The sequence below is a fragment of the Hyla sarda genome, chromosome 13 (genome assembly GCF_029499605.1).
Source record: "Hyla sarda isolate aHylSar1 chromosome 13, aHylSar1.hap1, whole genome shotgun sequence".
NCBI lineage: Eukaryota > Metazoa > Chordata > Amphibia > Anura > Hylidae > Hyla > Hyla sarda.
The window spans coordinates 446114-472007 of record NC_079201.1 but is presented as its reverse complement, the minus strand read 5'-3'; the positions used below and the strand labels follow the sequence as shown (position 1 = coordinate 472007).

The following is a 25894-nucleotide window of genomic DNA, read 5'->3' as shown; positions in this document are numbered from 1 at the left end:
ACTCCCATCATCCCTGACCCCAGGAGCTCACAATCTAATCTTCTATCATACAATGTATCACTCCCATCATCCCTGACCCCAGGAGATCACAATCTAATCTCCTATCACATACAATGTATCACTCCCATCATCCCTGACCCCAGGAGATCACAATCTAATCTCCTATCATACAATGTATCACTCCCATCATCCCTGACCCCAGGAGATCACAATCTAATCTCCTATCATACAATATATCACTCCCATCATCTCTGACCCCAGGAGATCACAATCTAATCTCTTATCATACAATGTATCACTCCCATCATCCCTGACCCCAGGAGCTCACAATCTAATCTTCTATCATACAATGTATCACTCCCATCATCCCTGACCCCAGGAGATCACAATCTAATCTCCTATCACATACAATGTATCACTCCCATCATCCCTGACCCCAGGAGATCACAATCTAATCTCCTATCATACAATGTATCACTCCCATCATCCCTGACCCCAGGAGATCACAATCTAATCTCCTATCATACATATAGAGGGCGAAACGCTATATAGAGAACAAAACATGATATATAGAACAAAACATGATATAGAGAGCGAAACGTTATATATATAGTGGGCGAAACGTGATATAGAGGGCGAAACGTTATAAAGAGAGCGAAACGTTATATATAGTGGGCGAAACGTTATATAGAGGGCGAAACATTATATAGAGAGCGAAACGTGATATAGAGGGCGAAACGTTATATATATAGTGGGCGAAACGTTATATATAGTGGGCGAAACGTTATATATAGTGGGCGAAACGTTATATATATAGTGGGCAAAACGTTATATATAGTGGGCAAAACGTTATATATAGTGGGCAAAACGTTATATATATAATGGGCGAAACGTTGTATATAGTGGGCGAAACGTTGTATATAGTGGGCGAAACGTTGTATATATAGTGGGCGAAACGTTGTATATATAGTGGGCGAAACGTTATATAGAGACGAAACGTTATATAGAGGGCGAAACATTATATATAGTGGGCGAAACGTTATATATAGTGGGCGAAACGTTATATATAGTGGGCGAAACGTTATATATAGTGGGCGAAACGTTATATAGAGAGCGAAACGTGATATAGAGGGCGAAACGTGATATAGAGGGCGAAACATTATATATAGTGGGCGAAACGTTATATATAGTGGGCGAAACGTTATATATAGTGGGCGAAACGTTACATATAGTGGGCGAAACGTTATATATAGTGGGCGAAACGTTATATATAGTGGGCGAAACGTTATATAGAGAGCGAAACGTGATATAGAGGGCGAAACGTGATATAGAGGGCGAAACGTTATATAGAGAACAAAACATGATATAGAGAGCAAAACGTTATATAGAGAGCGAAACGTTATATAGAGAGCAAAACATTATATATAGTGGGCGAAACGTTATATAGAGAGCGAAACGTTATATATAGTGGGCGAAACGTTATATAGAGAGCGAAACGTTATATATAGTGGGTGAAACGTTATATATAGTGGGCGAAACGTTATATAGAGAGGGAAACGTGATATAGAGGGCGAAACATTATATAGAGAGCGAAACGTGATATAGAGGGCGAAACGTTATATAGAGAGAGCGAAACGTTATATAGAGAGAGCGAAACGTTATAGAGAGTGAAGCGTAAGGTGCATCAGTATTACACTGAACACACACAGAGTCTCCCGTTACTACCTGATGCAAAAAATCCTGTGTAATAAGGTGAACACTATTACTGTAAAGAACCCCTCCTCATAAGGATTACAGTCTGACCACTCTTACTGTAAAGAACCCCTCCTCATAAGGATTACAGTCTGACCACTCTTACTGTAAAGAACCCCTCCTCATAAGGATTACACAGCCCAATTTCTCTTACTGTAAAGAACCCCTCCTCATAAGGATTACACAGCCCAATTCCTCTTACTGTAAAGAACCCCTCCTCATAAGGATTACACAGCCCAATTCCTCTTACTGTAAAGAACCCCTCCTCATAAGGATTACACAGCCCAATTCCTCTTACTGTAAAGAACCCCTCCTCATAAGCATTACATGGTCCAATTACTCTTACTGTAAAGAACCCCTCCTCATAAGGATTACACAGTCTGACTACTCTTACTGTAAAGTACCCCTCCTGATAACCATTAAACAATCTGACCACTCTTACTGTAAAGAACACCTCCTTATAAGCAGTACACAGCTCAATTATTCTTACTGTAAAGAACCCCTCCATATAAGCATTTCACAGCCCAATTACTCTTACCATTAAAAAAAACTCCTCCTAATAAGCATTACACCTGACCACTCTTACTGCAAAGAACCCCTCCTCATAGCAGTTTAATATGTTTTCTTTTGTTTTTTGATTAGTTTTTTTTACAGCAAAATTAAACATTCTCTAATGGAATGTTACGGGGATACATATATGTGATTTTTTTCTGGCCCTATTTTCTAAGTATAAGTTCCCAGGCGGCCATTTTGCCAGGTACATTAGAATACGGCATTTCTCTATTTTACAAAGCAGAATTTTTTTTAAATCTTTAAGTTTGGGAGAACTTAACTCTTACAGGTCCGGTGCTGGCACGTGAGAGAGGACCATACGCCTTTGGCGCGTTTTGGCGAGGACAATGGGGACTTTCCGTGGGTCCAGGTGACCTCAGAAGACGTCTCGGGACCTTGGCTGCACATTGTTGGGTAAGTGGTCGTGGGCGATGATTTTTATCATAACAATAGCGCAGATTGGTCGCGGGGGGGGGGGGTGTTCACGCCACACCCTCAGCCGCTGCGTCACCCCTGTGTACCATGCCGATCGCCAGGAGGACAAAACAAAATGTTCGCTGAATGTGCAGGAAGGAGAAGACAATCGCTTCCTCCATCTTCTCCCCAAAGCGAAGATTTGGGAACGTTTTGTGCCAAGTGCATCGGGGAAACTGGAAACTTCACGTCTTTAAGGGGCACCCCACCTCCACCCTAAACATCAACAACATTCCCCTCCTTTTATAAAACAGCTTGACCTGGAGGTTCCTGGGCCTCGGCACAAACACGTGCTGAAGGGGTTAACAACTGGGCACGTAGGATCTCCCGTAATATGTATATCAGAATACGGAAGACATTGGCTGACATCTAGTGGCCTCGGCTGGAATAGCACATCTGTGTATGATACAGTTATTCCATATCTGCTGACACCTAGTGTCTGATATGGATATTACAATTAACTGCTATCCATTCTACTTCCTAATACCTAATTGCTGTTGTTCTGTGGGAGGGTTTTCCGAACAGCGCAGCTCCAGCTGTTGCAAAACTACAACTTCCAGCATGCTGTTGGCTGTCCGGGCATGCTGGGAGTTGTAGTTTTGCAACAGCTGGAGACACACTGTTTTAAAGACACTGCTCTATGGTAAGGAGTATGGAATTTCACATATCCCAAGACGTGGCCGAGGTCTCCCCTGAGCCGTCCATAGGGTCCACCACCAATGGTCAGGAGTCCTCATACAGTCCACACCACCTCAACACCAATCCTCAGTATCTCATCCCAAATCTTCGACGGATCTTGTTGTGACAGGAATCTTAAAGGGGTTCTCCACCATAAGACAGTAATGGACAGGCTTAGGAAGGATCTGCGCTTGTCTTGGCTATGTTGTGACATTACCATAACACTGTGGCTGGCTTTTTGTGAACTGGTATTTCCTGTTTGAGTTTTCTTTTTTGCCTACAAATCCCATAATTCCATTTTCCTCCCTCCCACACATCAGCCACCCCACCCATTGAAACATAAATGAGCTGCATCCATTCAAAAAGACCTGTGGTTTTCAATCAGGGTGCCTACAGCTGTTGCATTAGTTGCAGATTGATCTCTCTCCCACCAAGTGATCGCTCCACCCATTGAAGCAGACAGGCTCCCTGTAATCAGCTGACTAGTGAGTCAGGTCTCGGCCGCATTGCAACCTGGGAAAAATCTGAGACAACAGTCATTTTGTATGCTGTTAAAAATAAATATTGGGGTGAAAATCACAGAAGAATTGTGAGAAAACCGTCACACACAGGTACAGACACTATATTATGGACTACACAAACTTTACACCCCTGTAGCATAGTCAAATAAAAAATTATCCTGGAATACCCCTTTAATTTCGTATCTTCTGGCACGGTCAACAGTTTTTTCCCCATTAAGTATTACACAGCCTGACCACTCTTACTGTGAAGAACCCCTCCTTGTAAGTATTGTACAGCCTGACCATTCTCACTGTAAAGAACCCTTCCTCATATGCATTACACAGCCTGACTACTCTTACTGTAAAGAGCCCATCATCAGCATTACACAGCCTGACTACTCTCACTGTAAAGAGCCCATCATCAGCATTACACAGCCTGACTACTCTTACTGTAAAGAACTCCTCCTCACAAGCATTACACAGCCTGACTACTCTTACTGTAAAGAGCCCATCATCAGCATTACACAGCCTGACTACTCTTACTGTAAAGAACTCCTCCTCACAAGCATTACACAGCCTGACCACTCTTACTGTAAAGAACCCATCATCAGCATTACACAGCCTGACTACTCTCACTGTAAAGAGCCCATCATCAGCATTACACAGCCTGACTACTCTCACTGTAAAGAGCCCATCATCAGCATTACACAGCCTGACTACTCTTACTGTAAAGAACTCCTCCTCACAAGCATTACACAGCCTGACTACTCTTACTGTAAAGAGCCCATCATCAGCATTACACAGCCTGACTACTCTTACTGTAAAGAGCCCATCATCAGCATTACACAGCCTGACTACTCTCACTGTAAAGAACTCTTCCTCACAAGCATTACACAGCCTGACTACTCTTACTGTAAAGAGCCCATCATCAGCATTACACAGCCTGACTACTCTTACTGTAAAGAACTCCTCCTCACAAGCATTACACAGCCTGACTACTCTTACTGTAAAGAGCCCATCATCAGCATTACACAGCCTGACTACTCTTACTGTAAAGAGCCCATCATCAGCATGACACAGCCTGACTACTCTCACTGTAAAGAACTCCTCCTCACAAGCATTACACAGCCTGACTACTCTTACTGTAAAGAGACCATCATCAGCATTACACAGCCTGACTACTCTTACTGTAAAGAGCCCATCATCAGCATTACACAGCCTGACTACTCTTACTGTAAAGAGCCCATCATCAGCATTACACAGCCTGACTACTCTTACTGTAAAGAGCCCATCATCAGCATTACACAGCCTGACCACTCTTACTGTAAAGAGCCCATCATCAGCATTACACAGCCTGACTACTCTTACTGTAAAGAGCCCATCATCAGCATTACACAGCCTGACTACTCTTACTGTAAAGAGCCCATCATCAGCATTACACAGCCTGACTACTCTTACTGTAAAGAGCCCATCATCAGCATTACACAGCCTGACTACTCTCCTCCTCATATGCATTACACAGCCTGACTACTCTTACTGTAAAGAGCCCATCATCAGCATTACACAGCCTGACTACTCTTACTGTAAAGAACTCCTCCTCACAAGCATTACACAGCCTGACTACTCTTACTGTAAAGAGACCATCATCAGCATTACACAGCCTGACTACTCTTACTGTAAAGAGCCCATCATCAGCATTACACAGCCTGACTACTCTTACTGTAAAGAACTCCTCCTCACAAGCATTACACAGCCTGACTACTCTTACTGTAAAGAGCCCATCATCAGCATTACACAGCCTGACTACTCTTACTGTAAAGAGCCCATCATCAGCATGACACAGCCTGACTACTCTCACTGTAAAGAACTCCTCCTCACAAGCATTACACAGCCTGACTACTCTTACTGTAAAGAGCCCATCATCAGCATTACACAGCCTGACTACTCTTACTGTAAAGAGCCCATCATCAGCATTACACAGCCTGACTACTCTCCTCCTCATATGCATTACACAGCCTGACTACTCTCACTGTAAAGAACTCCTCCTCACAAGCATTACACAGCCTGACTACTCTTACTGTTAAGAGCCCATCATCAGCATTACACAGCCTGACTACTCTTACTGTAAAGTACCCATCATCAGCATTACACAGCCTGACTACTCTCACTGGAAAGAACTCCTCCTCACAAGCATTACACAGCCTGACTACTCTCCTCCTCATAAGCATTACACAGCCTGACCACTCTTACTGTAAAGAGCCCATCATCAGCATTACACAGCCTGACTACTCTTACTGTAAAGAGCCCATCATCAGCATTACACAGCCTGACTACTCTTACTGTAAAGAGCCCATCATCAGCATTACACAGCCTGACTACTCTCCTCCTCATATGCATTACACAGCCTGACTACTCTCACTGTAAAGAACTCCTCCTCACAAGCATTACACAGCCTGACTACTCTTACTGTAAAGAGCCCATCATCAGCATTACACAGCCTGACCACTTTTACTGTAAAGAGCCCATCATCAGCATTACACAGCCTGACTACTCTTACTGTAAAGAGCCCATCATCAGCATTACACAGCCTGACTACTCTTACTGTAAAGAGCCCATTATCAGCATTACACAGCCTGACTACTCTTACTGTTAAGAGCCCATCATCAGCATTACACAGCCTGACTACTCTTACTGTAAAGAGCCCATCATCAGCATTACACAGCCTGACTACTCTTACTGTAAAGAACCAATCATCAGCATTACACAGCCTGACTACTCTCACTGGAAAGAACTCCTCCTCACAAGCATTACACAGCCTGACTACTCTCCTCCTCATAAGCATTACACAGCCTGACCACTCTTACTGTAAAGAGCCCATCATCAGCATTACACAGCCTGACTACTCTTACTGTAAAGAGCCCATCATCAGCATTACACAGCCTGACTACTCTTACTGTAAAGAGTCCATCATCAGCATTACACAGCCTGACTACTCTCCTCCTCATATGCATTACACAGCCTGACTACTCTCACTGTAAAGAGCCCATCATCAGCATTACACAGCCTGACCACTCTTACTGTAAAGAGCCCATCATCAGCATTACACAGCCTGACTACTCTTACTGTAAAGAGCCCATCATCAGCATTACACAGCCTGACTACTCTTACTGTAAAGAGCCCATCATCAGCATTACACAGCCTGACTACTCTTACTGTAAAGAGCCCATCATCAGCATTACACAGCCTGACTACTCTTACTGTAAAGAACTCCTCCTCACAAGCATTACACAGCCTGACTACTCTCCTCCTCATATGCATTACACAGCCTGACTACTCTTACTGTAAAGAGCCCATCATCAGCATTACACAGCCTGACTACTCTTACTGTAAAGAACTCCTCCTCACAAGCATTACACAGCCTGACTACTCTTACTGTAAAGAGCCCATCATCAGCATTACACAGCCTGACTACTCTTACTGTAAAGAGCCCATCATCAGCATTACACAGCCTGACTACTCTTACTGTAAAGAACTCCTCCTCACAAGCATTACACAGCCTGACTACTCTTACTGTAAAGAGCCCATCATCAGCATTACACAGCCTGACTACTCTTACTGTAAAGAGCCCATCATCAGCATGACACAGCCTGACTACTCTCACTGTAAAGAACTCCTCCTCACAAGCATTACGCAGCCTGACTACTCTTACTGTAAAGAGCCCATCATCAGCATTACACAGCCTGACTACTCTTACTGTAAAGAGCCCATCATCAGCATTACACAGCCTGACTACTCTTACTGTAAAGAGCCCATCATCAGCATTACACAGCCTGACTACTCTCCTCCTCATATGCATTACACAGCCTGACTACTCTCACTGTAAAGAACTCCTCCTCACAAGCATTACACAGCCTGACTACTCTTACTGTAAAGAGCCCATCATCAGCATTACACAGCCTGACTACTCTTACTGTAAAGAACTCCTCCTCACAAGCATTACACAGCCTGACTACTCTTACTGTAAAGAGCCCATCATCAGCATTACACAGCCTGACTACTCTCCTCCTCATATGCATTACACAGCCTGACTACTCTCACTGTAAAGAACTCCTCCTCACAAGCATTACACAGCCTGACTACTCTTACTGTTAAGAGCCCATCATCAGCATTACACAGCCTGACTACTCTTACTGTAAAGAGCCCATCATCAGCATTACACAGCCTGACTACTCTTACTGTAAAGAACCCATCATCAGCATTACACAGCCTGACTACTCTCACTGGAAAGAACTCCTCCTCACAAGCATAACACAGCCTGACTACTCTCCTCCTCATAAGCATTACACAGCCTGACCACTCTTACTGTAAAGAGCCCATCATCAGCATTACACAGCCTGACCACTCTTACTGTAAAGAGCCCATCATCAGTATTACACAGCCTGACTACTCTTACTGTAAAGAGCCCATCATCAGCATTACACAGCCTGACTACTCTCCTCCTCATATGCATTACACAGCCTGACTACTCTCACTGTAAAGAACTCCTCCTCACAAGCATTACACAGCCTGACTACTCTTACTGTAAAGAGCCCATCATCAGCATTACACAGCCTGACTACTCTTACTGTAAAGAACTCCTCACAAGCATTACACAGCCTGACTACTCTTACTGTAAAGAGCCCATCATCAGCATTACACAGCCTGACTACTCTTACTGTAAAGAGCCCATCATCAGCATGACACAGCCTGACTACTCTCACTGTAAAGAACTCCTCCTCACAAGCATTACACAGCCTGACTACTCTTACTGTAAAGAGCCCATCATCAGCATTACACAGCCTGACTACTCTTACTGTAAAGAGCCCATCATAAGCATTACACAGCCTGACTACTCTTACTGTAAAGAGCCCATCATCAGCATTACACAGCCTGACTACTCTCCTCCTCATATGCATTACACAGCCTGACTACTCTCACTGTAAAGAACTCCTCCTCACAAGCATTACACAGCCTGACTACTCTTACTGTAAAGAGCCCATCATCAGCATTACACAGCCTGACTACTCTTACTGTAAAGAACCCATCATCAGCATTACACAGCCTGACTACTCTTACTGTAAAGAGCCCATCATCAGCATTACACAGCCTGACTACTCTCCTCCTCATATGCATTACACAGCCTGACTACTCTCACTGTAAAGAACTCCTCCTCACAAGCATTACACAGCCTGACTACTCTTACTGTTAAGAGCCCATCATCAGCATTACACAGCCTGACTACTCTTACTGTAAAGAGCCCATCATCAGCATTACACAGCCTGACTACTCTTACTGTAAAGAACCCATCATCAGCATTACACAGCCTGACTACTCTTACTGTAAAGAACCCATCATCAGCATTACACAGCCTGACTACTCTCACTAGAAAGAACTCCTCCTCACAAGCATTACACAGCCTGACTACTCTCCTCCTCATAAGCATTACACAGCCTGACCACTCTTACTGTAAAGAGCCCATCATCAGCATTACACAGCCTGACTACTCTTACTGTAAAGAGCCCATCATCAGCATTACACAGCCTGACTACTCTTACTGTAAAGAGCCCATCATCAGCATTACACAGCCTGACTACTCTTACTGTAAAGAACCCATCATCAGCATTACACAGCCTGACTACTCTCACTGGAAAGAACTCCTCCTCACAAGCATTACACAGCCTGACTACTCTCCTCCTCATAAGCATTACACAGCCTGACCACTCTTACTGTAAAGAGCCCATCATCAGCATTACACAGCCTGACCACTCTTACTGTAAAGAGCCCATCATCAGCATTACACAGCCTGACTACTCTCCTCCTCATATGCATTACACAGCCTGACTACTCTCCTCCTCATATGCATTACACAGCCTGACTACTCTCACTGTAAAGAACTCCTCCTCACAAGCATTACACAGCCTGACTACTCTTACTGTAAAGAGCCCATCATCAGCATTACACAGCCTGACTACTCTTACTGTAAAGAGCCCATCATCAGCATTACACAGCCTGACTACTCTTACTGTAAAGAGCCCATCATCAGCATGACACAGCCTGACTACTCTCACTGTAAAGAGCCCATCATCAGCATTACACAGCCTGACCACTCTTACTGTAAAGAGCCCATCATCAGCATTACACAGCCTGACTACTCTCCTCCTCATATGCATTACACAGCCTGACTACTCTCACTGTAAAGAGCCCATCATCAGCATTACACAGCCTGACTACTCTTACTGTAAAGAGCCCATCATCAGCATTACACAGCCTGACTACTCTTACTGTAAAGAGCCCATCATCAGCATTACACAGCCTGACTACTCTCCTCCTCATATGCATTACACAGCCTGACTACTCTCACTGTAAAGAACTCCTCCTCACAAGCATTACACAGCCTGACTACTCTTACTGTAAAGAGCCCATCATCAGCATTACACAGCCTGACTACTCTTACTGTAAAGAGCCCATCATCAGCATTACACAGCCTGACCACTCTTACTGTAAAGAGCCCATCATCAGCATTACACAGCCTGACTACTCTTACTGTAAAGAGCCCATCATCAGCATTACACAGCCTGACTACTCTTACTGTAAAGAGCCCATCATCAGCATTACACAGCCTGACTACTCTTACTGTAAAGAACTCCTCCTCACAAGCATTACACAGCCTGACTACTCTTACTGTAAAGAGCCCATCATCAGCATTACACAGCCTGACTACTCTTACTGTAAAGAGCCCATCATCAGCATTACACAGCCTGACTACTCTTACTGTAAAGAGCCCATCATCAGCATTACACAGCCTGACTACTCTCCTCCTCATATGCATTACACAGCCTGACTACTCTCACTGTAAAGAGCCCATCATCAGCATTACACAGCCTGACCACTCTTACTGTAAAGAGCCCATCATCAGCATTACACAGCCTGACTACTCTTACTGTAAAGAGCCCATCATCAGCATTACACAGCCTGACTACTCTTACTGTAAAGAGCCCATCATCAGCATTACACAGCCTGACTACTCTTACTGTAAAGAGCCCATCATCAGCATTACACAGCCTGACTACTCTTACTGTAAAGAGCCCATCATCAGCATTACACAGCCTGACTACTCTTACTGTAAAGAACTCCTCCTCACAAGCATTACACAGCCTGACTACTCTCCTCCTCATATGCATTACACAGCCTGACTACTCTTACTGTAAAGAGCCCATCATCAGCATTACACAGCCTGACTACTCTTACTGTAAAGAACTCCTCCTCACAAGCATTACACAGCCTGACTACTCTTACTGTAAAGAGCCCATCATCAGCATTACACAGCCTGACTACTCTTACTGTAAAGAGCCCATCATCAGCATTACACAGCCTGACTACTCTTACTGTAAAGAACTCCTCCTCACAAGCATTACACAGCCTGACTACTCTTACTGTAAAGAGCCCATCATCAGCATTACACAGCCTGACTACTCTTACTGTAAAGAGCCCATCATCAGCATGACACAGCCTGACTACTCTCACTGTAAAGAACTCCTCCTCACAAGCATTACGCAGCCTGACTACTCTTACTGTAAAGAGCCCATCATCAGCATTACACAGCCTGACTACTCTTACTGTAAAGAGCCCATCATCAGCATTACACAGCCTGACTACTCTTACTGTAAAGAGCCCATCATCAGCATTACACAGCCTGACTACTCTCCTCCTCATATGCATTACACAGCCTGACTACTCTCACTGTAAAGAACTCCTCCTCACAAGCATTACACAGCCTGACTACTCTTACTGTAAAGAGCCCATCATCAGCATTACACAGCCTGACTACTCTTACTGTAAAGAACTCCTCCTCACAAGCATTACACAGCCTGACTACTCTTACTGTAAAGAGCCCATCATCAGCATTACACAGCCTGACTACTCTCCTCCTCATATGCATTACACAGCCTGACTACTCTCACTGTAAAGAACTCCTCCTCACAAGCATTACACAGCCTGACTACTCTTACTGTTAAGAGCCCATCATCAGCATTACACAGCCTGACTACTCTTACTGTAAAGAGCCCATCATCAGCATTACACAGCCTGACTACTCTTACTGTAAAGAACCCATCATCAGCATTACACAGCCTGACTACTCTCACTGGAAAGAACTCCTCCTCACAAGCATTACACAGCCTGACTACTCTCCTCCTCATAAGCATTACACAGCCTGACCACTCTTACTGTAAAGAGCCCATCATCAGCATTACACAGCCTGACCACTCTTACTGTAAAGAGCCCATCATCAGTATTACACAGCCTGACTACTCTTACTGTAAAGAGCCCATCATCAGCATTACACAGCCTGACTACTCTCCTCCTCATATGCATTACACAGCCTGACTACTCTCACTGTAAAGAACTCCTCCTCACAAGCATTACACAGCCTGACTACTCTTACTGTAAAGAGCCCATCATCAGCATTACACAGCCTGACTACTCTTACTGTAAAGAACTCCTCACAAGCATTACACAGCCTGACTACTCTTACTGTAAAGAGCCCATCATCAGCATTACACAGCCTGACTACTCTTACTGTAAAGAGCCCATCATCAGCATGACACAGCCTGACTACTCTCACTGTAAAGAACTCCTCCTCACAAGCATTACACAGCCTGACTACTCTTACTGTAAAGAGCCCATCATCAGCATTACACAGCCTGACTACTCTTACTGTAAAGAGCCCATCATAAGCATTACACAGCCTGACTACTCTTACTGTAAAGAGCCCATCATCAGCATTACACAGCCTGACTACTCTCCTCCTCATATGCATTACACAGCCTGACTACTCTCACTGTAAAGAACTCCTCCTCACAAGCATTACACAGCCTGACTACTCTTACTGTAAAGAGCCCATCATCAGCATTACACAGCCTGACTACTCTTACTGTAAAGAACCCATCATCAGCATTACACAGCCTGACTACTCTTACTGTAAAGAGCCCATCATCAGCATTACACAGCCTGACTACTCTCCTCCTCATATGCATTACACAGCCTGACTACTCTCACTGTAAAGAACTCCTCCTCACAAGCATTACACAGCCTGACTACTCTTACTGTTAAGAGCCCATCATCAGCATTACACAGCCTGACTACTCTTACTGTAAAGAGCCCATCATCAGCATTACACAGCCTGACTACTCTTACTGTAAAGAACCCATCATCAGCATTACACAGCCTGACTACTCTTACTGTAAAGAACCCATCATCAGCATTACACAGCCTGACTACTCTCACTAGAAAGAACTCCTCCTCACAAGCATTACACAGCCTGACTACTCTCCTCCTCATAAGCATTACACAGCCTGACCACTCTTACTGTAAAGAGCCCATCATCAGCATTACACAGCCTGACTACTCTTACTGTAAAGAGCCCATCATCAGCATTACACAGCCTGACTACTCTTACTGTAAAGAGCCCATCATCAGCATTACACAGCCTGACTACTCTCCTCCTCATATGCATTACACAGCCTGACTACTCTCACTGTAAAGAACTCCTCCTCACAAGCATTACACAGCCTGACTACTCTTACTGTAAAGAGCCCATCATCAGCATTACACAGCCTGACTACTCTTACTGTAAAGAGCCCATCATCAGCATTACACAGCCTGACTACTCTTACTGTAAAGAGCCCATCATCAGCATTACACAGCCTGACTACTCTTACTGTAAAGAACCCATCATCAGCATTACACAGCCTGACTACTCTCACTGGAAAGAACTCCTCCTCACAAGCATTACACAGCCTGACTACTCTCCTCCTCATAAGCATTACACAGCCTGACCACTCTCCTCCTCATATGCATTACACAGCCTGACTACTCTCCTCCTCATATGCATTACACAGCCTGACTACTCTCACTGTAAAGAACTCCTCCTCACAAGCATTACACAGCCTGACTACTCTTACTGTAAAGAGCCCATCATCAGCATTACACAGCCTGACTACTCTCCTCCTCATATGCATTACACAGCCTGACTACTCTCCTCCTCATATGCATTACACAGCCTGACTACTCTCACTGTAAAGAACTCCTCCTCACAAGCATTACACAGCCTGACTACTCTTACTGTAAAGAGCCCATCATCAGCATTACACAGCCTGACTACTCTTACTGTAAAGAGCCCATCATCAGCATTACACAGCCTGACTACTCTTACTGTAAAGAGCCCATCATCAGCATGACACAGCCTGACTACTCTCACTGTAAAGAGCCCATCATCAGCATTACACAGCCTGACCACTCTTACTGTAAAGAGCCCATCATCAGCATTACACAGCCTGACTACTCTCCTCCTCATATGCATTACACAGCCTGACTACTCTCACTGTAAAGAGCCCATCATCAGCATTACACAGCCTGACTACTCTTACTGTAAAGAGCCCATCATCAGCATTACACAGCCTGACTACTCTTACTGTAAAGAGCCCATCATCAGCATTACACAGCCTGACTACTCTCCTCCTCATATGCATTACACAGCCTGACTACTCTCACTGTAAAGAACTCCTCCTCACAAGCATTACACAGCCTGACTACTCTTACTGTAAAGAGCCCATCATCAGCATTACACAGCCTGACTACTCTTACTGTAAAGAGCCCATCATCAGCATTACACAGCCTGACTACTCTTACTGTAAAGAACCCATCATCAGCATTACACAGCCTGACTACTCTAACTGGAAAGAACTCCTCCTCACAAGCATTACACAGCCTGACTACTCTCCTCCTCATAAGCATTACACAGCCTGACTACTCTCACTGTAAAGAGCCCATCATCAGCATTACACAGCCTGACTACTCTTACTGTAAAGAGCCCATCATCAGCATTACACAGCCTGACTACTCTCACTGTAAAGAGCCCATCATCAGCATTACACAGCCTGACCACTCTTACTGTAAAGAGCCCATCATCAGCATTACACAGCCTGACTACTCTTACTGTAAAGAGCCCATCATCAGCATTACACAGCCTGACTACTCTTACTGTAAAGAGCCCATCATCAGCATTACACAGCCTGACTACTCTTACTGTAAAGAGCCCATCATCAGCATTACACAGCCTGACTACTCTTACTGTAAAGAGCCCATCATCAGCATTACACAGCCTGACTACTCTTACTGTAAAGAGCCCATCATCAGCATTACACAGCCTGACTACTCTTACTGTAAAGAGCCCATCATCAGCATTACACAGCCTGACTACTCTCCTCCTCATATGCATTACACAGCCTGACTACTCTCACTGTAAAGAACTCCTCCTCACAAGCATTACACAGCCTGACTACTCTTATTGTAAAGAGCCCATCATCAGCATTACACAGCCTGACTACTCTCACTGGAAAGAACTCCTCCTCACAAGCATTACACAGCCTGACTACTCTCCTCCTCATAAGCATTACACAGCCTGACCACTCTTACTGTAAAGAGCCCATCATCAGCATTACACAGCCTGACTACTCTTACTGTAAAGAGCCCATCATCAGCATTACACAGCCTGACTACTCTTACTGTAAAGACTCCCTCCTCATAGAAGTTTAATATCCATATCTGCGGATTCTGGTAGTCACGATCAAATATAGTTTCTATGACTGCGTTTTTACGATCAGAAGCCCATTGCCTCGTGACAAAGCCATAGTGTGGTCTCCTATGGATTATCTCAGCCCCCATTCATTGGTCTCCTACGGATTATCTCAGCCCCCCATTCATTGGTCTCCTATGGATTATCTCAGCCCCCATTCATTGGTCTCCTATGGATTATCTCAGCCCCCATTCATTGGTCTCCTATGGATTATCTCAGCCCCCATTCATTGGTCTCCTATGGATTATCTCAGCCCCCATTCATTGGTCTCCTATGGATTATCTCAGCCCCCATTCATTGGTCTCCTATGTATTATCTCAGCCCCCCATTCATTGGTCTCCTATGGATTATCTCAGCCCCCATTCATTGGTCTCCTATGGGTTATCTCAGCCCCCATTCATTGGTCTCCTATGGATTATCTCAGCCCCCATTCATTGGTCTCCTATGGATTATCTCAGCCCCCATTCATTGGTCTCCTATGGATTATCTCAGCCCCCATTCATTGGTCTCCTGTGGATTACCTCAGCCCCCATTCATTTGTCTCCTATGGATTATCTCAGCCCCCATTCATTGGTCTCCTATGGATTATCTCAGCCCCCATTCATTGGTCTCCTATGGATTATCCCAGTCCTCCATTCATTGGTCTCCTATGGATTATCTCAGCCCCCATTCATTGGTCTCCTATGGATTATCTCAGCCCCCCATTCATTGGTCTCCTATGGATTATCTCAGCCCCCCCCCCCCATTCATTGGTCTCCTATGGATTATCTCAGCCTCCATTCATTGGTCTCCTATGGATTATCTCAGCCCCCATTCATTGTTCTCCTATGGATTATCTCAGCCCCCATTCATTGGTCTCCTATGGATTATCTCAGCCCCCATTCATTGGTCTCCTATGGATGATCTCAGCCCCCATTCATTGGTCTCCTATGGATTATCTCAGCCCCCCATTCATTGGTCTCCTATGTATTATCTCAGTCCCCCCATTCATTGGTCTCCTATGGATTATCTCAGCCCCCATTCATTGGCCTCCTATGGATTATCTCAGCCCCCATTCATTGGTCTCCTATGTATTATCTCAATCCTACATTCATTGGTCTCCTATGGATTATCCCAGTCCTCCATTCATTGGTCTCCTATGGATTATCTCAGCCCCCATTCATTGGTCTCCTAAGGATTATCTCAGCCCCCATTCATTGGTCTCCTATGGATTATCTCAGCCCCCATTCATTGGTCTTCTATGGATTATCTCAGCCCCCATTCATTGGTCTCCTATGGATTATCTCAGCCCCCATTCATTGGTCTCCTATGGATTATCTCAGGCCCCATTCATTGGTCTCCTATGGATTATCTCAGGCCCCATTCATTGGTCTCCTATGGATTATCTCAGTCACCCCATTCATTGGTCTCCTATGGATTATCTCAATCCTACATTCATTGGTCTCCTATGGATTATCTCAATCCTACATTCATTGGTCTCCTATGGATTATCTCAGCCCCCCATTCATTGGTCTCCTATGGATTATCTCAGTCCTCCATTCATTGGTCTCCTATGGATTATCTCAGCCCCCATTCATTGGTCTCCTATGGATTATCTCAGCCCCCATTCATTGGTCTCCTATGGATTATCTCAGCCCCCATTCATTGGTCTCCTATGGATTATCTCAGACCCCCATTCATTGGTCTCCTATGGATTATCTCAGCCCCCCATTCATTGGTCTCCTATGAATTATCTCAGCCCCCATTCATTGGTCTCATATGGATTATCTCAACCCCCATTCATTGGTCTCCTATGGATTATCTCAACCCCCATTCATTGGTCTCCTATGGATTATCTCAACCCCCATTCATTGGTCTCCTATGGATTATCTCAGCCCCCATTCATTGGTCTCCTATGGATTATCTCAGTCCTCCATTCATTGGTCTCCTATGGATTATCTCAGCCCCCATTCATTGGTCTTCTATGGATTATCTCAGCCCTCATTCATTGGTCTCCTATGGATTATCTCAGTCCCCCCATTCATTGGTCTCATATGGATTATCTCAGCCCCCATTCATTGGTCTCCTATGGATTATCTCAGCCCCCCATTCATTGGTCTCCTATGGATTATCTCAGACCTCCATTCATTGGTCTCCTATGGATTATCTCAGACCTCCATTCATTGGTCTCCTATGGATTATCTCAGTCCTCTATTCATTGGTCTCCTATGGATTATCTCAGCCTCCATTCATTGGTCTCCTATGGATTATCTCAGCCTCCATTCATTGGTCTCCTATGGATTATCTCAGTCCCCATTCATTGGTTTTTGGATTATCTCAACCCCCATTCATTGGTCTCCTATGGATTATCTCAGCCCCCATTCATTGGTCTCCTATGGATTATCTCAGACCTCCATTCATTGGTCTCCTATGGATTATCTCAGACCTCCATTCATTGGTCTCCTATGGATTATCTCAGACCTCCATTCATTGGTCTCCTATGGATCTCAGTCCTCTATTCATTGGTCTCCTATGGATTATCTCAGCCTCCATTCATTGGTCTCCTATGGATTATCTCAGCCCCCATTCATTGGTCTCCTATGGGTTATCTCAGCCCCCATTCATTGGTCTCCTATGGATTATCTCAGCCCCCATTCATTGGTCTCCTATGGATTATCTCAGCCCCCATTCATTGGTCTCCTATGGATTATCTCAGCCCCCATTCATTGGTCTCCTGTGGATTACCTCAGCCCCCATTCATTTGTCTCCTATGGATTATCTCAGCCCCCATTCATTGGTCTCCTATGGATTATCTCAGCCCCCATTCATTGGTCTCCTATGGATTATCCCAGTCCTCCATTCATTGGTCTCCTATGGATTATCTCAGCCCCCATTCATTGGTCTCCTATGGATTATCTCAGCCCCCCATTCATTGGTCTCCTATGGATTATCTCAGCCCCCCCCCCATTCATTGGTCTCCTATGGATTATCTCAGCCTCCATTCATTGGTCTCCTATGGATTATCTCAGCCCCCATTCATTGTTCTCCTATGGATTATCTCAGCCCCCATTCATTGGTCTCCTATGGATTATCTCAGCCCCCATTCATTGGTCTCCTATGGATGATCTCAGCCCCCATTCATTGGTCTCCTATGGATTATCTCAGCCCCCCATTCATTGGTCTCCTATGTATTATCTCAGTCCCCCCATTCATTGGTCTCCTATGGATTATCTCAGCCCCCATTCATTGGCCTCCTATGGATTATCTCAGCCCCCATTCATTGGTCTCCTATGTATTATCTCAATCCTACATTCATTGGTCTCCTATGGATTATCCCAGTCCTCCATTCATTGGTCTCCTATGGATTATCTCAGCCCCCATTCATTGGTCTCCTAAGGATTATCTCAGCCCCCATTCATTGGTCTCCTATGGATTATCTCAGCCCCCATTCATTGGTCTTCTATGGATTATCTCAGCCCCCATTCATTGGTCTCCTATGGATTATCTCAGCCCCCATTCATTGGTCTCCTGTGGATTACCTCAGCCCCCATTCATTTGTCTCCTATGGATTATCTCAGCCCCCATTCATTGGTCTCCTATGGATTATCTCAGCCCCCATTCATTGGTCTCCTATGGATTATCCCAGTCCTCCATTCATTGGTCTCCTATGGATTATCTCAGCCCCCATTCATTGGTCTCCTATGGATTATCTCAGCCCCCCATTCATTGGTCTCCTATGGATTATCTCAGCCCCCCCCCCCATTCATTGGTCTCCTATGGATTATCTCAGCCTCCATTCATTGGTCTCCTATGGATTATCTCAGCCCCCATTCATTGTTCTCCTATGGATTATCTCAGCCCCCATTCATTGGTCTCCTATGGATTATCTCAGCCCCCATTCATTGGTCTCCTATGGATGATCTCAGCCCCCATTCATTGGTCTCCTATGGATTATCTCAGCCCCCCATTCATTGGTCTCCTATGTATTATCTCAGTCCCCCCATTCATTGGTCTCCTATGGATTATCTCAGCCCCCATTCATTGGCCTCCTATGGATTATCTCAGCCCCCATTCATTGGTCTCCTATGTATTATCTCAATCCTACATTCATTGGTCTCCTATGGATTATCCCAGTCCTCCATTCATTGGTCTCCTATGGATTATCTCAGCCCCCATTCATTGGTCTCCTAAGGATTATCTCAGCCCCCATTCATTGGTCTCCTATGGATTATCTCAGCCCCCATTCATTGGTCTTCTATGGATTATCTCAGCCCCCATTCATTGGTCTCCTATGGATTATCTCAGCCCCCATTCATTGGTCTCCTATGGATTATCTCAGGCCCCATTCATTGGTCTCCTATGGATTATCTCAGGCCCCATTCATTGGTCTCCTATGGATTATCTCAGTCACCCCATTCATTGGTCTCCTATGGATTATCTCAATCCTACATTCATTGGTCTCCTATGGATTATCTCAATCCTACATTCATTGGTCTCCTATGGATTATCTCAGCCCCCCATTCATTGGTCTCCTATGGATTATCTCAGTCCTCCATTCATTGGTCTCCTATGGATTATCTCAGCCCCCATTCATTGGTCTCCTATGGATTATCTCAGCCCCCATTCATTGGTCTCCTATGGATTATCTCAGCCCCCATTCATTGGTCTCCTATGGATTATCTCAGACCCCCATTCATTGGTCTCCTATGGATTATCTCAGCCCCCCATTCATTGGTCTCCTATGAATTATCTCAGCCCCCATTCATTGGTCTCATATGGATTATCTCAACCCCCATTCATTGGTCTCCTATGGATTATCTCAACCCCCATTCATTGGTCTCCTATGGATTATCTCAACCCCCATTCATTGGTCTCCTATGGATTATCTCAGCCCCCATTCATTGGTCTCCTATGGATTATCTCAGTCCTCCATTCATTGGTCTCCTATGGATTATCTCAGCCCCCATTCATTGGTCTTCTATGGATTATCTCAGCCCTCATTCATTGGTCTCCTATGGATTATCTCAGTCCCCCCATTCATTGGTCTCATATGGATTATCTCAGCCCCCATTCATTGGTCTCCTATGGATTATCTCAGCCCCCCATTCATTGGTCTCCTATGGATTATCTCAGACCTCCATTCATTGGTCTCCTATGGATTATCTCAGACCTCCATTCATTGGTCTCCTATGGATTATCTCAGTCCTCTATTCATTGGTCTCCTATGGATTATCTCAGCCTCCATTCATTGGTCTCCTATGGATTATCTCAGCCTCCATTCATTGGTCTCCTATGGATTATCTCAGTCCCCATTCATTGGTTTTTGGATTATCTCAACCCCCATTCATTGGTCTCCTATGGATTATCTCAGCCCCCATTCATTGGTCTCCTATGGATTATCTCAGACCTCCATTCATTGGTCTCCTATGGATTATCTCAGACCTCCATTCATTGGTCTCCTATGGATTATCTCAGACCTCCATTCATTGGTCTCCTATGGATCTCAGTCCTCTATTCATTGGTCTCCTATGGATTATCTCAGCCTCCATTCATTGGTCTCCTATGGATTATCTCAGCCCCCATTCATTGGTCTCCTATGGGTTATCTCAGCCCCCATTCATTGGTCTCCTATGGATTATCTCAGCCCCCATTCATTGGTCTCCTATGGATTATCTCAGCCCCCATTCATTGGTCTCCTATGGATTATCTCAGCCCCCATTCATTGGTCTCCTGTGGATTACCTCAGCCCCCATTCATTTGTCTCCTATGGATTATCTCAGCCCCCATTCATTGGTCTCCTATGGATTATCTCAGCCCCCATTCATTGGTCTCCTATGGATTATCCCAGTCCTCCATTCATTGGTCTCCTATGGATTATCTCAGCCCCCATTCATTGGTCTCCTATGGATTATCTCAGCCCCCCATTCATTGGTCTCCTATGGATTATCTCAGCCCCCCCCCCCCCATTCATTGGTCTCCTATGGATTATCTCAGCCTCCATTCATTGGTCTCCTATGGATTATCTCAGCCCCCATTCATTGTTCTCCTATGGATTATCTCAGCCCCCATTCATTGGTCTCCTATGGATTATCTCAGCCCCCATTCATTGGTCTCCTATGGATGATCTCAGCCCCCATTCATTGGTCTCCTATGGATTATCTCAGCCCCCCATTCATTGGTCTCCTATGTATTATCTCAGTCCCCCCATTCATTGGTCTCCTATGGATTATCTCAGCCCCCATTCATTGGCCTCCTATGGATTATCTCAGCCCCCATTCATTGGTCTCCTATGTATTATCTCAATCCTACATTCATTGGTCTCCTATGGATTATCCCAGTCCTCCATTCATTGGTCTCCTATGGATTATCTCAGCCCCCATTCATTGGTCTCCTAAGGATTATCTCAGCCCCCATTCATTGGTCTCCTATGGATTATCTCAGCCCCCATTCATTGGTCTTCTATGGATTATCTCAGCCCCCATTCATTGGTCTCCTATGGATTATCTCAGCCCCCATTCATTGGTCTCCTATGGATTATCTCAGGCCCCATTCATTGGTCTCCTATGGATTATCTCAGGCCCCATTCATTGGTCTCCTATGGATTATCTCAGTCACCCCATTCATTGGTCTCCTATGGATTATCTCAATCCTACATTCATTGGTCTCCTATGGATTATCTCAATCCTACATTCATTGGTCTCCTATGGATTATCTCAGCCCCCCATTCATTGGTCTCCTATGGATTATCTCAGTCCTCCATTCATTGGTCTCCTATGGATTATCTCAGCCCCCATTCATTGGTCTCCTATGGATTATCTCAGCCCCCATTCATTGGTCTCCTATGGATTATCTCAGCCCCCATTCATTGGTCTCCTATGGATTATCTCAGACCCCCATTCATTGGTCTCCTATGGATTATCTCAGCCCCCCATTCATTGGTCTCCTATGAATTATCTCAGCCCCCATTCATTGGTCTCATATGGATTATCTCAACCCCCATTCATTGGTCTCCTATGGATTATCTCAACCCCCATTCATTGGTCTCCTATGGATTATCTCAACCCCCATTCATTGGTCTCCTATGGATTATCTCAGCCCCCATTCATTGGTCTCCTATGGATTATCTCAGTCCTCCATTCATTGGTCTCCTATGGATTATCTCAGCCCCCATTCATTGGTCTTCTATGGATTATCTCAGCCCTCATTCATTGGTCTCCTATGGATTATCTCAGTCCCCCCATTCATTGGTCTCATATGGATTATCTCAGCCCCCATTCATTGGTCTCCTATGGATTATCTCAGCCCCCCATTCATTGGTCTCCTATGGATTATCTCAGACCTCCATTCATTGGTCTCCTATGGATTATCTCAGACCTCCATTCATTGGTCTCCTATGGATTATCTCAGTCCTCTATTCATTGGTCTCCTATGGATTATCTCAGCCTCCATTCATTGGTCTCCTATGGATTATCTCAGCCTCCATTCATTGGTCTCCTATGGATTATCTCAGTCCCCATTCATTGGTTTTTGGATTATCTCAACCCCCATTCATTGGTCTCCTATGGATTATCTCAGCCCCCATTCATTGGTCTCCTATGGATTATCTCAGACCTCCATTCATTGGTCTCCTATGGATTATCTCAGACCTCCATTCATTGGTCTCCTATGGATTATCTCAGACCTCCATTCATTGGTCTCCTATGGATCTCAGTCCTCTATTCATTGGTCTCCTATGGATTATCTCAGCCTCCATTCATTGGTCTCCTATGGATTATCTCAGACCTCCATTCATTGGTCTCCTATGGATTATCTCAGACCTCCATTCATTGGTCTATGGATTATCTCAGCCCCCCTTTCATTGGTCTCCTATGGATTATCTCAGTCCTCCATTCATTGGTCTATGGATTATCTCAGACCTCCATTCATTGGTCTCCTATGGATTATCTCAGTCCCCATTCATTGGTCTCCTATGGATTATCTCAGACTTCCATTCATTGGTCTATGGATTATCTCAGCCCCCCTTTCATTGGTCTCCTATGGATTATCTCAGTCCTCCATTCATTGGTCTATGGATTATCTCTGACCTCAATTCATTGGTCTCCTATGGATTATTTCTTATTTCATGGTGCTCCTCGCTGACGATCACGGTGCTTTTCCCTGATGTTCATGATGCTCCTCCGTGACGTTCATGGTGCTTCTCCATGATGTTGCTCCTCCCTGACAGAAGGAGCTCATCCATTCATTCTGAGGAGAAATTACTTCCTGTCTTCCTCCAGCCCTATCTTGGTCTCTCCGGTCAGATCTTTGGACATAAGCGCATTAACTTGGCAAGATTTGCGCTGGTGGTTAACAAAGACCATTCAGGGTCAGAGTCTCAGCACCAAGGAGCCCATTCCCCTTACATTGGATGTATACAACTTAGGTTGGGGTGCCCATGTAGGTCAGAAATGGGTGCAGGAGAAATGGACATCAAGAGACAAAACCTTGTCCTTCAGCCACAGAGATGTGACATCAGACTTAAGAATAATATTCTCTACAATCAGACAGTGACGAGCGCAACAATATGGTGGACGCTTATTACATAAACAAGCAGGGGGAACAAGGAGTGTCACCAACATCCTCCATACTCCTGATGAAATAAGAACAACGAATCAGACCGGCAGACTCACCACGTTTCTCTTCTTCTTTATTTGCGTAAGCAAGGCATAGACAGATACTCACAAACTTGGGGGATAGGACGTGCAGTGGGGGGGACAAACTGGCAACAGACTCCGTTTCGCACGGACCACCAACCCAACCCACCTGGTCAGCTGACAGGACGTGTGTGACGTGTGTTCTGACGTGGCCAGGTGGGTGGAAAGTAAATCTCAAAAACAAGCTGTCAATTCTGTGCGATCATTTAACCCTAGGACTCCCGCGGCTCCCGACTTGATGATCCAAAGCGTCTCCCTCCGGAGCAGCTTTGCATCAATTCGTTCACTCCCGATGAATGTAACTCTTTCCAACCCTAGAAACCGCAGGCATTGGGGGTTGTTATCATGTGATTCTCTTACATGTGCCTGTAACCTAGATGCGCCAGGGCGACCCGTGCGAATGGAGTAAAAATGCTCCCTGATTCGGGTACATAACTGGCGACAGGTTTGGCCTATGTAAAAGAAATCACAAGGACACAGAATGGCATATACGACATTTTTTGTTTTACAGGTAATTAAATCGTTAATTATGTGCTGTACTGGATCTATTCTGATATTCTTTGTTTCATAACATTGGCTACAAAAATTACAATGCCTACATTTAAAATTCCCTTTAGGAGCAAGGTCGTGCAGCCAGGTGCGGTTTATCTCATCTTTATCCTGCTTTTTGTTTTTAATATGTTCTCCTATTGTCTTATTTCTCTTGTAAGTGAACCTAGGTCTCCTCAAGGCTACTGTACGCAGGTCTTCATCTGCTTCTAAAAGAAACCAATTGCGTCTTATGGCCCTCTCTATTGTTTGATTCATGGGAGAATTATGAAAAACTAAAGTGAATCTCCGATTCTCTTCTGTTCGGCCTATTTTCTTTCTTCTGTTACAATTAGTTAACAAGTTACTTCTATCTAATTTATCGGCCTTTTTTCTACCTTCCTCTATAATCTTTTTAGGATAAGCTCTGTCTTTTAATCTCGCTACTAGATCATCTGCTTGTTGCATATACACCTCGGGCTTGCTGTTATTCCTTTTTAACTGGACAAATTGTCCGTAAGGTATTCCTTTTTTAGTAGATACCCTATGTGAGCTGTGGAAATGTAAGATCATATTTTTTGCTAGTTTTACGATAGCCTTCTGTGTTGATGTGATTACCTTCTGCTATCAACTTAACATCTAGGAATTCAAGTTCTCTGCCCCCAAACTGGCTGGTAAACTGCATATTAACTGTGTTAATATTTAAATAATTGGTGAAGTCCTGAAACTGTTCTGGGGTGCCTGACCATGCTACCAAAATGTCGTCTACATATCTATAATAACTCTTCAAAAATTTTAAGAAAGGGTTATTAATGGTGTAGACGTGGTTGTTCTTAAAGACTGACAAGAAAATATTGGCATAAGTACAGGAGACAGGGGTGCCCATCGGGGTCCCTGTCTCCTGCTTATACCACTGTTCACCCACCAGGAAGGTGTTGTTGGACGAAAAGTAAGCCGTCACTTATGAAATCAATTATCCCCTCAGAAACCTGGAGGGTCTGTAAAAAGATCCTTACAGCCTGCACACCCGCACTATGTGGAATGCGAGTGTACAGGCTGACGAC

At 44.6% G+C, this 25894-nt stretch overlaps 1 protein-coding gene across 10 annotated transcripts in view; it reads left to right on the top strand.

Moving 5' to 3' along the window:
- LOC130297385 (platelet endothelial cell adhesion molecule-like) overlaps positions 1 to 25894 on the top strand; it is a 385117-nt gene that overhangs the window by 344599 nt on the left and 14624 nt on the right. For 6 of the 10 annotated variants that reach the window (XM_056549812.1, XM_056549810.1, XM_056549811.1 and 3 more), the window contains one exon: positions 2594 to 2718. The exons of the other annotated variants lie outside the window; for them this stretch is intronic. In XM_056549812.1, the coding sequence (XP_056405787.1) occupies positions 2594 to 2718 (125 nt within the window). The remainder of the gene's footprint in view (positions 1 to 2593; positions 2719 to 25894) is intronic. 10 annotated transcript variants of the gene reach the window in all.